The 13,048-nt window shown below is 49.5% G+C and overlaps 1 protein-coding gene across 3 annotated transcripts in view; it reads right to left on the bottom strand.

The window, feature by feature from the left end:
- DENND4B (DENN domain containing 4B) overlaps positions 1 to 13,048 on the bottom strand; it is a 59,086-nt gene that overhangs the window by 24,244 nt on the left and 21,794 nt on the right. For all 3 annotated transcript variants that reach the window (XM_079957895.1, XM_079957897.1, XM_079957896.1), the window contains exons 7-12: positions 12,705 to 12,771; positions 10,002 to 10,060; positions 8,117 to 8,261; positions 5,647 to 5,822; positions 4,005 to 4,105; positions 1,509 to 1,724 (exon numbers count right to left, since the gene is read on the bottom strand). In XM_079957895.1, the coding sequence (XP_079814021.1) occupies positions 1,509 to 1,724; positions 4,005 to 4,105; positions 5,647 to 5,822; positions 8,117 to 8,261; positions 10,002 to 10,060; positions 12,705 to 12,771 (764 nt within the window). The remainder of the gene's footprint in view (positions 1 to 1,508; positions 1,725 to 4,004; positions 4,106 to 5,646; positions 5,823 to 8,116; positions 8,262 to 10,001; positions 10,061 to 12,704; positions 12,772 to 13,048) is intronic.

Below are 13,048 nucleotides of genomic sequence, written 5' to 3'. Positions count from 1 at the left end.
TTTTAAACATTGGAAAAAAATAATTCAGATCAACGCCAAAGTTAAAAACCAGGCCAAAACACGCATCATAAAACACATTTCATAAAGTTTGTATAAAAAGGTAAAGGGACCCCTGACCATTAGGTCCAGTTGTGAACGACTCTGTGGTTGCCGTGCTCATCTCGCTTTACTGGCCAAGGGAGCCGGAGTACAGCTTCCGGGTCATGTGGCCAGTATGACTAAGCCACTTCTGGCGAACCAGAGCAGCGCACAGAAACGCCGTTTACCTTCCCGATGGAGCGGTACCTATTTATCTACTTGCACTTTTTGGTGCGCTTTCGAACTGCTAGGTTGGCAGGAGCAGGGACTGAGCAACGGGAGCTCACCCCGTCATGGGGATTCGAACCGCCGACCTTCTGATCAGCAAGTCCTAGGCTCTGTGGTTTAACCCACAGTTCCACCCGCTGTGTATACCGCTTTGTATACTGCTTATAAAAAAAAAAGCAAAAAGCCTCAAACATTTGGTTGTTGTTACGTATGCATCTCGTAAAATTTATCTACTGTATGATTGCAGAAAACAAGCAGAAAACCTCAAAGAGGTTTTGCAAAAATAAAGTGACGAAATTATCAGAAAAACAACTGTTTGAAGATTTCAAAAGAAAAGATCAACGACAAAGCTGAAAATAAAACTAAAACACATGTCTACTTTTTATACGTCTCGATGGTCTATGTCATCTTGGGAGGCAGAATAGAGTCCCTGCGACCAGAAGCATATCCTCCATGAATATGCCCTCCCTCACTGGAACATAAGAAGATAGCTCAGTCGGAAGAGCATGAGAATCTTAATCTCAGGGTTGTGGGTTTGAGCCCCACGTGGGGTGATAGATTCCAGCACATATAACACCAGTCTTGAAAGACCTACATTGGCTCCCAGTACGTTTCCGAGCACAATTCAAAGTGTTGGTGCTGACCTTTAAAGCCCTAAGTGGCCTTGGTCCAGTATACCTGAAGGAGCGTTTCCACCCCCATCGTTCTGCCTGGACACTGAGGTCCAGTACCGAGGGCCTTCTGGCGGTTCCCTCATTGCGAGAGGCCAAGTTACAGGGAACCAGGCAGAGGGCCTTCTCGGTAGTGGCGCCCGCCCCGTGGAACGCCCTCCCATCAGATGTCAAAGCGATAAACAACTACCTGACATTCAGAAGACATCTGAAGGCAGCCCTGTTCAGGGAAGTTTTTAATATGTGATATTTTAGTGTATTTTTCATCTTTGTTGGAAGCCGCCCAGAGTGGCTGGGGAAACCCACCAGATGGGCGGGGTACAAATAATAAATTATTATTATTATTATTATTATTATTATTATTATTATTATTATTATTATTATCACTGCAGGGAGCTGGGCCAGACAATTCTACGGTTCTAAGAGCCTGGCTGGTGGATCAGGCCCGTGGCCCCTCTAGCCGAGCATCCTGTCCTCCTGTCCACGCAGGACCCGGGTGCCGCGACAGCTCCCTCCCCTTTCTTGCCGTACCCTGGAGGTTGAAGAGGCTACTGGAGTCGCGGGTTTTTTCAGAGGGCGCCTGTGTGATGGGCAGGAGGTAGCAGCGATAGCCCTTGAGGAGGCAGGCCATGAAGCGCAGGAAAGCCCCCTGGATGTCCAGTTCCAGCTGTTTCCGCCGGCCGTAGATGAGGTCGTAGTCCGTCAGCAGGAATTCCAGGGTCGCTTCTTCGACGGGCCGGTTGTACACTGCGGAGGAGAGGGCGACAAGGGCGTTCAGGAGAGGTATTCAAGCTCTCTTACCCTAGTGCAGCGGTTCCCAACCTGTGGGTCCCCAGATGTGGTTGGACTACAACTCCCATCATCCCTGAGCTCTGGCCTTGCTAGTTGGGATGATGGGAGTTGTAGTCCAGCAACATCTGGGGACCCACAGGTTGAGAAAGGCTGCCCTCGTGGTTTCTAAGCAGAGGCTGGGTGGCCAACCTATCAGGGATCCTGTTAGCAGGATTACTTCACAGAATCACAGAATTGTAGAGCTGGGAGGAGAACCGCAAGGTTCATCTAGTCCAATACGGGAAGTTTTTTTCTGCCCAACGTGGGGCTCGGACCCATCTTCGTATGGGCATCACTCCCAAATTTTATGATTCTGAAAAGGTTGCAATGAAATTTGTTTGTAAGCCAGGCATGTTCAAAGTCCGGCCCGAAGGCCTAATCCTGCCTGCCTGCTGATTGAATCCAGCCCCTGTGGCAGTTTATTTCCTGTTGTAAAATCCCCCAAAATGCTGGGAAAAAAGCTCAACAGATTTGGTTGGCCCTCGTGCATGTTCAGTTCATCAAATCTGGCCCTCTTTGAAAAAAGTTTGGACACCCTGTTCTAAGCATTTCTAAGTCTCTTAATATTAAGGGTAAAGGAATGCCTGACCATTAGGTCCAGTTGTGACCGACTCTGGGGTTGCGGCGCTCATCTCGCTTTATTGGCCGAGGGAGCTGGCGTACAGCTTCCGGGTCATGTGGCCAGCATGACTAAGCCGCTTCTGGCGAACCAGAGCAGTGCACGGAAACGCCGTTTACCTTCCCGCCGGAGCGGTACCTATTTATCTACTTGCACTTTGACGTGCTTTCGAACTGCTAGGTTGGCAGGAGCAGGGACCGAGCAACGGGAGCTCACCCCGTCGTGGGGATTTGAACCGCCGACCTTCTGATGGACAAGTCCTAGGCTCTGTGGTTTAACCCACAGCGCCACCCATGTCTCTTAATATTACAACCCCCCCCCAAAAAAAAGAATACCTAAAGAGTATGCAGAAATAAAGCATAGAAACCGCGTTACAAAAACAGGTAGTTTGGTACTAGCGGGGCCCAGTCTTCTGGGACAGGAAGCACACAAGCATTTGAACATCAGAAGAGTCTGGCTGTCTCAGTCCAATATCCTGTTCTCACTGCAACCAGATTCCCCAATGCGCAGCCCCTGAGTAAAACAACACTCTCCACAGATATGACTCCCGGGAACTGGTACTGTATTGGAAGCATCGCTGCCTCTGGCAGTGGAAGGGATGCTTCTTCTGCTAGTGGGAAAGAGGAGCCAAGGAACCTCACTCGTACAAGGCCAGATCCAGCCCAGGGGGCTGGGAGACGCTCTCCGTCCCTGGGCCGCATTCTGTTATGGGTAGCCTTCTGAGGGCAAAAGTGGTTGGAGAAACAAAATGAAAAGTTGTACGGCATTGTACAGTAGGCTAGTTTCTACACAGACTCGTCTTTCTATCATCCACCCAGGCACCCGGGTTGGTGATGAGGGGGTGTGGCCTGGGAACAGCGGTGTGGCTGAGGAGAGTTATAAGGGGTGTGGCCTGGGGAGAGGGGCATGGCAGAGGGGAGTTCTGAGGGGTGTGGCCTGGAGGGGTGTGGCTGAGGAGAGTTCTGAGGGGTGTGGCCTGGGGAGAGGGGTGTGGCTGAGGAGAGTCCTGAGGGGTGTGGCCTGGGGAGAGGGGCGTGGCAGAGGAGAGTTCTGAGGGGTGTGGCCTGGGGAGAGGGGCGTGGCAGAGGGGAGTTCTGAGGGGTGTGGCCTGGAGGGGTGTGGCTGAGAAGAGTTCTGAGGGGTGTGGCCTGGGGAGAGGGGCGTGGCAGAGGAGAGTTCTGAGGGGTGTGGCCTGGGGAAAGGGGCGTGGCAGAGGAGAGTTCTGAGGGGTGTGGCCTGGGGAAAGTACCAAGGGCCAGACAGAGAGGCCTAAACCACGGTTTGTTGGTTTATAAACCTTGGCTTGCATTAACAACAGGGAACCGCAGACCTAGGGGAGGGCCTTCCAGGCCTCTCTATTTTTCTCTTGGGACTTCCCCTGGCCAGATTCCCACACAGACCCTGTTGCACCCCTTCCCTGAGTGCGTCTACCGGGGTGGAATATGTCCATGAACCATGGTTATGCCTCTTGCTTGTTTGGATGGAGGAAAGAGAGGAGCGTTAGCCATGGTTTCGTGTCACATCATTTGCATCCCCTCTCATCCTAATTCCCTCCACTGCATGCACTGACTACTCACTTTCATCCAGCTGATGGTACAGGGAGTTCAAGCAAGCCAAGAGCACCTTGCAAGGTTTCCGAGGCAGCGACCGTGTCGACAGCAGCTTCCTTTCCTCGCACCTGCGCATGGAGCAAAGCTGCCTTTACGGTTAGTGCCTCCTGCTGGCCCGCCCTGCAGCCACGGTGTTCCCCCACCCCCCCCAGCCTGCTCCCCACTTGCAAAGTGGACCCCTTCCCAAAGTTGCTCTTTTGAAAACAGATTCCCCAGCTGCACTGATTCCCCATCAGGGAAACCTTGCACGAAGACAAACAGCAAGTGGGGAGTGAGATCCAGTGTGGCCAGACTTCTGGATTAGAAGCTGGGAGAGAGCAGGGTTCGAATCCCCTGAGCCACGAACCTTGCTGGGCGTGACCTCTGGCCAGCCGCTCACTCTCGGCCTACCCTACGTCACAGAGGGGGGAAAAAATAAGGGGGGAAACCGTATTCCCTACCTTGAGCTCCTTGGAGGAACAGTGGGATACTAATGGAGAGACCCACAGATTTATCTATAGAGGAATGGCCGCTGAAGAACCTTGAATTAACAAAAAATAACAACTGTTTTAACCCATAATTTATTATTTATACCCCAGCCAGGTGTGCGGGGTATAAATAATAAATTGTTGTTTTTTAGTCGTTTAGTCGTGTCCGACTCTTTGTCACCCCATGGACCAGAGCACACCAGGCACTCCTGTCTTCCACTGCCTCCCGCAGTTTGGTCAAACTTTTGCTGGTAGCTTCGAGAACACTGTCCCATCATCTCGTCCTCTGTCGTCCCCTTCTCCTTGTGCCCTCCATTTCCCCCAACATCAGGGTCTTTTCCAGGGCGTCTTCTCTTCTCATGAGGTGGGCAAAGTACTGGAGCCTCAGCTTCACGATCTGCCCTTCCAGTGAGCACTCAGGGCTGATTTCCTTCAGAATGGAGAGGTTTGATCTTCTTGCAGTCCATGGGACTCTCAAGAGTCTCCTCCAGCACCAGAATTCAAAAGCATCAATTCTTCGGCGATCAGCCTTCTTTATGGTCCAGCTCTCACTTCCATACATCACTACTGGGAAAACCATAGCTTGAACTATACGGACCTTTGTCAGCAAGGTGATGTCTCTGCTTTTTAAGATGCTGTCTAGGTTTGCCATCGCCTTTCCCCCAAGGAGCAGGCGTCTTTAAATTATTATTATAATTGTGATTTTTACTTATTTGTAGCATTTATATACCACCTCATTTTCTTCTCCACAGAGCTCAAGATGGCCTCACGGTTCTCCTCATTTATTCCCCCAAACAACCTTGTGAGGTACCTTAGACTGAGAGGCAGTGAATTGTCCCAGGGAGTGAGCCTCGTGATCAAGTGGAATTTGAACCCTGGTCTCCAAGCACCTGGCCCGACACTCTAACCACTGCTCCATGCAAAGTGGGGGGGGGGCACCTGTTGCTAATTACTGTAATACGAATGAGGTGAATCTTAAGCCCTGAAAGTCATTTATATAGCTGCAGGGACGATTTGTGCCGATCTCTTAAAATTTAATAAAATGAACAGGTTTAAAAAGAGAGATAAGGGGGCGGCGGGGAGTCCTTGCAAGGGGGGTGGGGAGCAGGTCACGCCCCCCCCCATTCGCTTGCGGCACTCACTGGAAGATGGTGTTGGTGTCCAGATCGACGCAGATGACATCGTGTGGCGGGTCGTAGAGGTCGAAGTAGCTGGAGTGGACCCCCACAATGAAGGGAACCGGGGCGCACAGCACGTCAGCCAAGGTGAGCGGGCAGAGGGGGATGTAAGGGCACTGCCAGTGCAGCGGGAATATCATCTGGGGGGGCAAACGCAGAGGTGAGGGCTGGGGGCCTTGGAAGGCCTGGAAGGATCTGGCAGGGGAATAGAAATACGTTGCGAGGCCTAGATGGATGAGACCGGGGGCCCATACGCACTGCACATTTAAAGCAGTGCTATCCCAATTCAAACCTCTCTCCCTCCCCCCCCCCATAAAAATATTTCTGGGAGCTGTAGTTTCTTACGGGTGATGAGAATTCCCACTCACAGAGCTACAACTCCCAGAGTTTCCTGGGAAGAAGGGTTGTTAAACCCAGGCATAGGCAAACTCAGCCCTCCAGATGTTTTGGGACTACAACTCCCATCATCCCTAGCTAACAGGACCAGTGGTCAGGGATGATGGGAGATGTAGTCCCAAAACATCTGGAGGGCTGAGTTTGCCTATGCCTGGGTTTAACAACCCTTCTTCCCAGGAAACTCTGGGAGTTGTAGCTCTGTGAGCGGGAATTCTCATCACCCGTAAGAAACTACAGCTCCCAGAAATATTTTTTGATGGGAGATGTAGTCCCAAAACATCTGGAGGGCCAAGTTTGCCTATGCCTGGTTAAACCACTCTGGGTATTGCAATTTTTTAATGTGCTGTAAGCCACCCTGATAGGGACGCAGGTGGCGCTGTGGGTTAAAGCCTCAGCGCCTATGACTTGCTGATCGAAAGGTCGGCGGTTCGAATCCCCGTGGCGGTGTGCTCTCCCGTCGCTCGGTCCCAGCGCCTGCCAACCTAGCAGTTCGAAAGCACCCTCAGGTGCAAGTAGATAAATAGGGACCGCTTACCAGCGGGAAGGTAAACGGCGTTCCGTGTGCTGCGCTGGCTCGCCAGATGCAGCTTGTCACGCTGGCCACGTGACCCGGAAGTGTCTGCGGACAGCGCTGGCTCCCGGCCTCTAGAGTGAGATGAGCGCACAACCCTAGAGTCTGTCAAGACTGGCCCATACAGGCAGGGGTACCTTTACCTTTTAAGCCACCCTGAGTGGCTGGGGAAGCCTAGTCAGAAGGGCAGGGTATAAACAATACATAATAAATATTGTAGCTTCATGAGGGGAAAGGAGTCTCCTAACAGCTCCCAGCACTCTTAAGAAATGACAGCTCCCAGAATTATTTTTGGGGGGGAAGCCATGACTGTTTAATGTGGTGTCATGGTGCTTTAAATGGGGCTGTAGACCTGTGAGAGGAATTTTCCTGTATCAGAAACACCAGAGAGGGGGAAAGTTGCCCAACAAGGATGCAGAATTTACCTTTACCTTTTACTTTTAACATTTTTTAAAGTTCTACATAAATATCATTCCAGAAGGCTTTGATCTTTTTACACACCCACCACATATGATACATGGTACTGTCTGTTTCTCCACATCTCTAGCAGGTATTGAGGGCACTTCTATACATTTTTTATAGTTTCCAGGGGTCAAATACGAACGATATAACATTTTTAAAAGGTTCTCCCTTAGAGTATAAAAAAAGGTAAAGGACCCCTGAGAATTAAGTCCAGTCGCGAATGACTCTGGGGTTGCGGCGCTCATCTTGCTTTCAGGCCGAGGGAGCTGGCGTTTGTCCGCAGACAGTTTTTTGGGTCATGTCGCCAGCATGACTAAGCCACTTCTGGAGAAACCAGAGCAGCGCACAGAAACGCCGTTTGCCTTCCTGCCGGAGTGGTACCTATTTATCTACTTGCACTTTGACGTGCTTCTAGGTTGGCAGAAGCTGGGACAGAGCAACGGGAGCTCACCCTGTCGCGGGGATTCGAACTGCCAACCCTCTGATCGGAAAGCCCAAGAGGCTCACTGGTTTAGCACACTGTAAATTTCCAGTTTACTTTCCATAGGTTTTCCCACCCACCCCTCCCACCAGATGTCAAAGAGAAGAACAACTGCCAGACTTTTAGAAGACCTCTTTAGGGAAGCTATTCATGTTTAACAGACCACTGTATTTTAATACTTTGTTGGAAACCGCCCAGAGTGGCTGGGGAAACCCAGTCAGAGGGGCGGCGTATAAATAATAAATTCTCTTCTCTTCTCTTCTCTTCTCTTCTATTCTTCCCATTGGCTCATATCTATGTTATTCCCGAAGTCTTGGGCCCATTTAATCATGGCTGAATTCTTGAGGTGAAGCCACAGCGGTTGAAACCAGCATCATACAGCTTTAAAAGTATGGGGTGAATGTGGGTTTAGCTGGCTCTGCCTGTCATGGTCTTTGGCTCCACCTATTCCTGGCTTTGCCTACTGCTGCCCCCCCCCCCCCCAATCTTCCACCCCACCTGAACCTCTGTGAGCCCTGACTCACAGAGACCAAGGCTTCGCCCACGCTGGTCAAGACGTCCGGCCGCAGAGAGTGAATGAGCAGCTTCTGCTCCGTGAGAACCGCCACCAGGAGGGCCACGGCGTTTTCGGGACCCAGTGTCTGCAGCAAAGTGAGGAAGCTGGCGCCACTGTAAGGAAAGAAGGTCGTGGTCGGTGAAGAGGCAACTGACTCCTCAAGCCCTTTAAGAACCCAACGCGCTCAGTTCCACCATTCCAGGAACGCTAGTCTGGTTACATTCCCCCACATTATATACAAATAACAGGGCCGGCCCAAGGCATTTTGACACCTGAGGCGAAGACCAAGGCAGCTTTTCCACCAGCCCCCAGTAATTCCATATTAAAAAATTACTACTACAGTGGTACCTCGGGTTAAGTACTTAATTTGTTCCGGAGGTCCGTTCTTAACCTGAAACTGTTCTTAACCTGAAGCACCACTTTAGCTAGTGGGGCCTCCTGCTGCTGCCGGAGCACGATTTCTGTTCTCATCCTGAAGCAAAGTTCTTAACCTGAGGTACTATTTCTGGGTTAGCGGAGTCTGTAACCTGAAGCGTATGTAACCCGAGGTACCACTGTACTGAATTTAATTTAAAACTTTTTGGCACCTAAACAAAAACATTTTTGTTTAGGGAAGCCTATGCAGCCATGTGGAGGCAGATATGTTTTCATCTTTGCTTACTGTTAATTTTACCTTTAAATGTACACAGTGGAAACAAAAGCATTTAAAAGCAGTTAAAAGTCTCCACCCCCATCGTTCAGCAGGGACACTGAGATCCAGCGCCGAGGGCCTTCTGGCGGTTCCCTCATTGTGAGAAGTAACGTTACAGGGAACCAGGCAGAGGGCCTTCTCGGTAGTGGCGCCTGCCCTGTGGAACGCCCTCCCAGCAGATGTCAAGGCAATAAACAACCCCTGACCATTAGGTCCAGTCGTGGACAACTCTGGGGTTGCGGCACTCATCTCGCTTTACTGGCCGAGGGAGCCAGTGTACAGCTTCTGGGTCATGTGGCCAGCATGACTAAGCCGCTTCTGGTGAACCATAGCAGCACACGGAAACGCCGTTTACCTTCCCACCGGAGCGGTACCTATTTATCTACTTGCAGTTTGTGCTTTTGAACTGCTAGGTGGGCAGGAGCAAGGACTGAGCAACCGGAGCTCACCCAGTCATGGGGATTCGAACCGCCAACCTTCTGATTGGCAAACCTTGGCTCTGTGGTTTAACCCAAATCGCTACCCGCGTCCCACATGTCTAGGATAGGCTTGACTTAAAACGTTTCTAAGCAGGCACTGAAAGGAATCTAGCGAAGGTGCTTGTCAATAGGCAGGGAGTTCCAAGGTTCGTGTGCTGCCACGATGAGATATCAATTTATTATAAACACATAGTGGTATTACGTGGCACCTGCAACAGTCCCAGTTCTTCAGATTGCAGTGGTCAAGTAGGCATGCATGGGATAACTCAATCTCACAGGCAAAGTCATCCCAAGCTGTTTATAACCAGACAGAGGGCCTTCTCGGTAGTGGCGCCCGCCCTGTGGCACACCTTTCCTTCAGATGTGAAGGAAATAAGTAGCTATCTTCTTTTTAAAAGACATCTGAAGGCAGCCCTGTTTAGGGAAGTTTTTAATATTTAATGCTGTATTGTTTTCAACACTTGATTGGAAGCCGCCCAGAGTGGCTGGGGAAACTCAGCCAGATGGGCGGGGTATAAATAGTAAATTATTATTATTATTATTATTATTATTATTATTATTATTATTATTATTAACTAAGAGTTACACTTTGAACATGGTCCCGCATGAGCCCAGGCAGAAGTTCCCTTGGGTGAAACCGGAGTTAAGCTAGCAGCAGATCTAATTCCATCAGAAGAGCATACCTGAGTGGCAGAGGAGATGAAACAGGCTGGCACAGGAGCATGTTATCGTAGGAAGACATCTGGACAGGCAAAAAGAAGGGAGGGGAGAGAGACAGAGAAGAACCGACTCCTGAGTGATTCCTTACAGAGAAAACACAGCTTTAGATACAGCCCAAACAATCAGCAGTGCAGACTAAAAGTTGTCCTTTATTAGCGCGACACAGTTGTACCTCTGGTTACAAACTTAATTCGTTCCGGAGGTCCGTTCTTAACTTGAGGTACCACTTTAGCTAATGGGGCATCCTGCTACTGCTGCACGATTTCTGTTCTCATCCTGAAGCAAAGTTCTCAACCCAAGGTAATATTTCTGGGTTAGCGGAGTCTGTAACCCGAAGTGTTTGTAACTCGAGGTACCGCTGTACTGCAAAACTTCTCACTTCTCAATCCTCCGCCCCAGATGAACCATAATCTTCAGATTCCCAGTTTTATACTTTCTCCCCCCCCCAATAATTTTTATTATTTTTTTACAAATGTCTTAAACACAATACAGCTTAACAATATTATTCTCCTTTCAATCTATATCTTATCCGAATTAACTTCCCTCCACTCCTCTTCTGGCTTCTCTACATTGCTCTTACTTAAGTGTGATTACTATATATACATTCTATAAATGTCTATAATTCCTTAATAAATTTTTGTATTATACTTTAGACATACATTACAGCATTACATCTTGTGGCCTTACCAAATGTTTACAATAAACGTTATGAGTTTTATTTCAGTCCTGTGAGTGTCTTTATTTATGTACAGTTTTCTCTAAGTGTACCATAAATTTGGACCATTCTTTTTGGAATTTCTCATCGCCCTGCTGTCGGATTCTTCCAGTTAGCCTTGTTTTATACTTTCAATATCTATCCAGCTCAGAATTTCCTATACAGACTAGCAGCACAGCTATCCAGGGTTTCAGACAGGGGGACAATTCCTGGTTTGACCTGGAGATGCCTGGGACCTCCTTAATGCGAGGTAGCCTGACTGACCAGCTAAGAACTAAGGGCCTCTCTCCAAGCATCACTCAGGGGTTGAGCAAATGGTTATTACGTAGAAGGTCCTTCTTGACTAATGGCTCGTTCTTCAGCTGCCTGACAGACAGAGGTGTAGCGGTCTAGGGTTGCGGGGGTGTGTCAAAGACCCATTACTGTTTTAGCAGCAGGATCTGTCAATTCACAGCATCCTAGAGGCAGCCAACCAGCATGAAAAGGGGAGCTTTTAAGGCTCCATACATGGCCAAACTTGGCCCTCATGCTGTTTTTGGGACTACAATTCCCATCATCCCTGACCACTGGTCCTGTTAGCTAGGGATGATGGGAGTTGTAGTCCCAAAACAGCTGGAGGGCCAAGTTTGGCCATGCCTGTTTTAAGCCAATGAGAAGAAGTCTCCTCACCCTTTGTACTGTTTAGAGCCAATCGGGAGAGGAAAGAGGTAAGACGGCCCCTGAGGATCGGCTCCCAGGGTCACTCTGGAGGAGTGTGGGAACAACACCAAGGAGATTTAATGTATGCTCCAAAGCTAAGCATTAAGGAACACTGAAATCTCAAGGTGCTTCAGTTTCAAGAGGACGGCAGGCAAGTTCCATTGTGTACAGTGGAACTTCAAGGAAAACACAACATAATACGATATTGGAGCACTCCATATCATTGGATGTGGAGAAAATAGTAAACCTAACCGAAAGGCAAACACATGGGGATCTACACTGAACATCCCTAGTTATTAGGGCCTTTTCTGTGGCAGCTCCCCGACTGTGGAGAGAGGCTCACCTGCTGCCATCACTACATGTCTTTAGGCGCTAGGCGAAAGCATTCCTCTTTACCTAGGCCGATGGCCATCTATGACAGGCATAGGCAAACTCTGGCCCTCCAAATGTTTGGGACTACAATCCCCATCATCCCTGACCACTGGTCCTGTTAGCTAGGGATGATGGGAACTATAGTCCCAAACATCTGGAGGGCCGGAGTTTGCCTGTGCCTGATCTATGGCCTGTGAAACCGTGGGGGAGAGGACTGTTAGTATGACGACTATTTTATTATTAGGCTGTCTGTTGGTATGCTTTTCATTATGTTTTTATCACTGATGCTCTGTAATATGTTTTTATAATGTTGTGCACCGTCCTGGGACCTCTTGGGCATTATATAAATTGAAATAATATAACAATAATAACAATGCATATTTATGTATAATCTTAGAAGGGGGTACAGTGGCAAGGAAGTGCAGTTGTGACTGTTATGAACGCAATGTGCACCTCTGAGTTTGCCACAACACTACTGCTAACACAATGGAATTGCCCAGCTGATTCCCCATCACCCGGGGAAGGTGCGACCTGCAACCCCTTCCCCCCGCTGCCAACAACAGGATGAGCAAAGGATCTGTCAATTCACAGCATCCTAGAGGCAGCCAACCAGCATGAAAAGGGGAGCTTTTAAGGCTCCATTCATGGCCAAACTTGGCCCTCATGCTGTTTTGGGACTATAATTCCCATCATCCCTGACCACTGGTCCTGTTAGCTAGGGATGATGGGAGTTGTAGTCCCAAAACAGCTGGAGTAATCAGTAATGGAATTGCCCAGCTGATTCCCCATCACCCGGGGAAGGTGCGACCTGCAACCCCTTCCCCCCCGCTGCCAACAACAGGATGAGCAAAGGTTCCGGGTTCCTCCGCTTTCTGCTTACCTGAACCAGGATCCGAGGCCGCTGTGGAGATGGGAAGGGGACATTGTGCATGAAATGAGAGATGTGCCTGGAAAGAGCAACAGAGAAGTCACAGGGAAGAAGAACACCCCTACACACACACACACACACACACACACACACCCTAAATAAAACCACAACTGCCATCTCTGCCCTGTAACAGCAGCTTACAGGCATAGGAAGAGCTCTGGTGGATCTGGCCAACCATCCGCCTGATTCAGAAGCATTACTGCCCTCCAGCTGTGCGGGCAGAGCATCAACATTGTGGCTAGAAGCCACTGAGAGCCCTCTCCTCCAGGAATTTGTCTATTCCTCTGATGGGAGGG

This window comes from Podarcis cretensis, assembly GCF_951804945.1.
Source record: "Podarcis cretensis genome assembly, chromosome: 16".
Lineage (NCBI taxonomy): Eukaryota > Metazoa > Chordata > Lepidosauria > Squamata > Lacertidae > Podarcis > Podarcis cretensis.
This window is presented reverse-complemented; position numbering and strand designations above follow the sequence as displayed.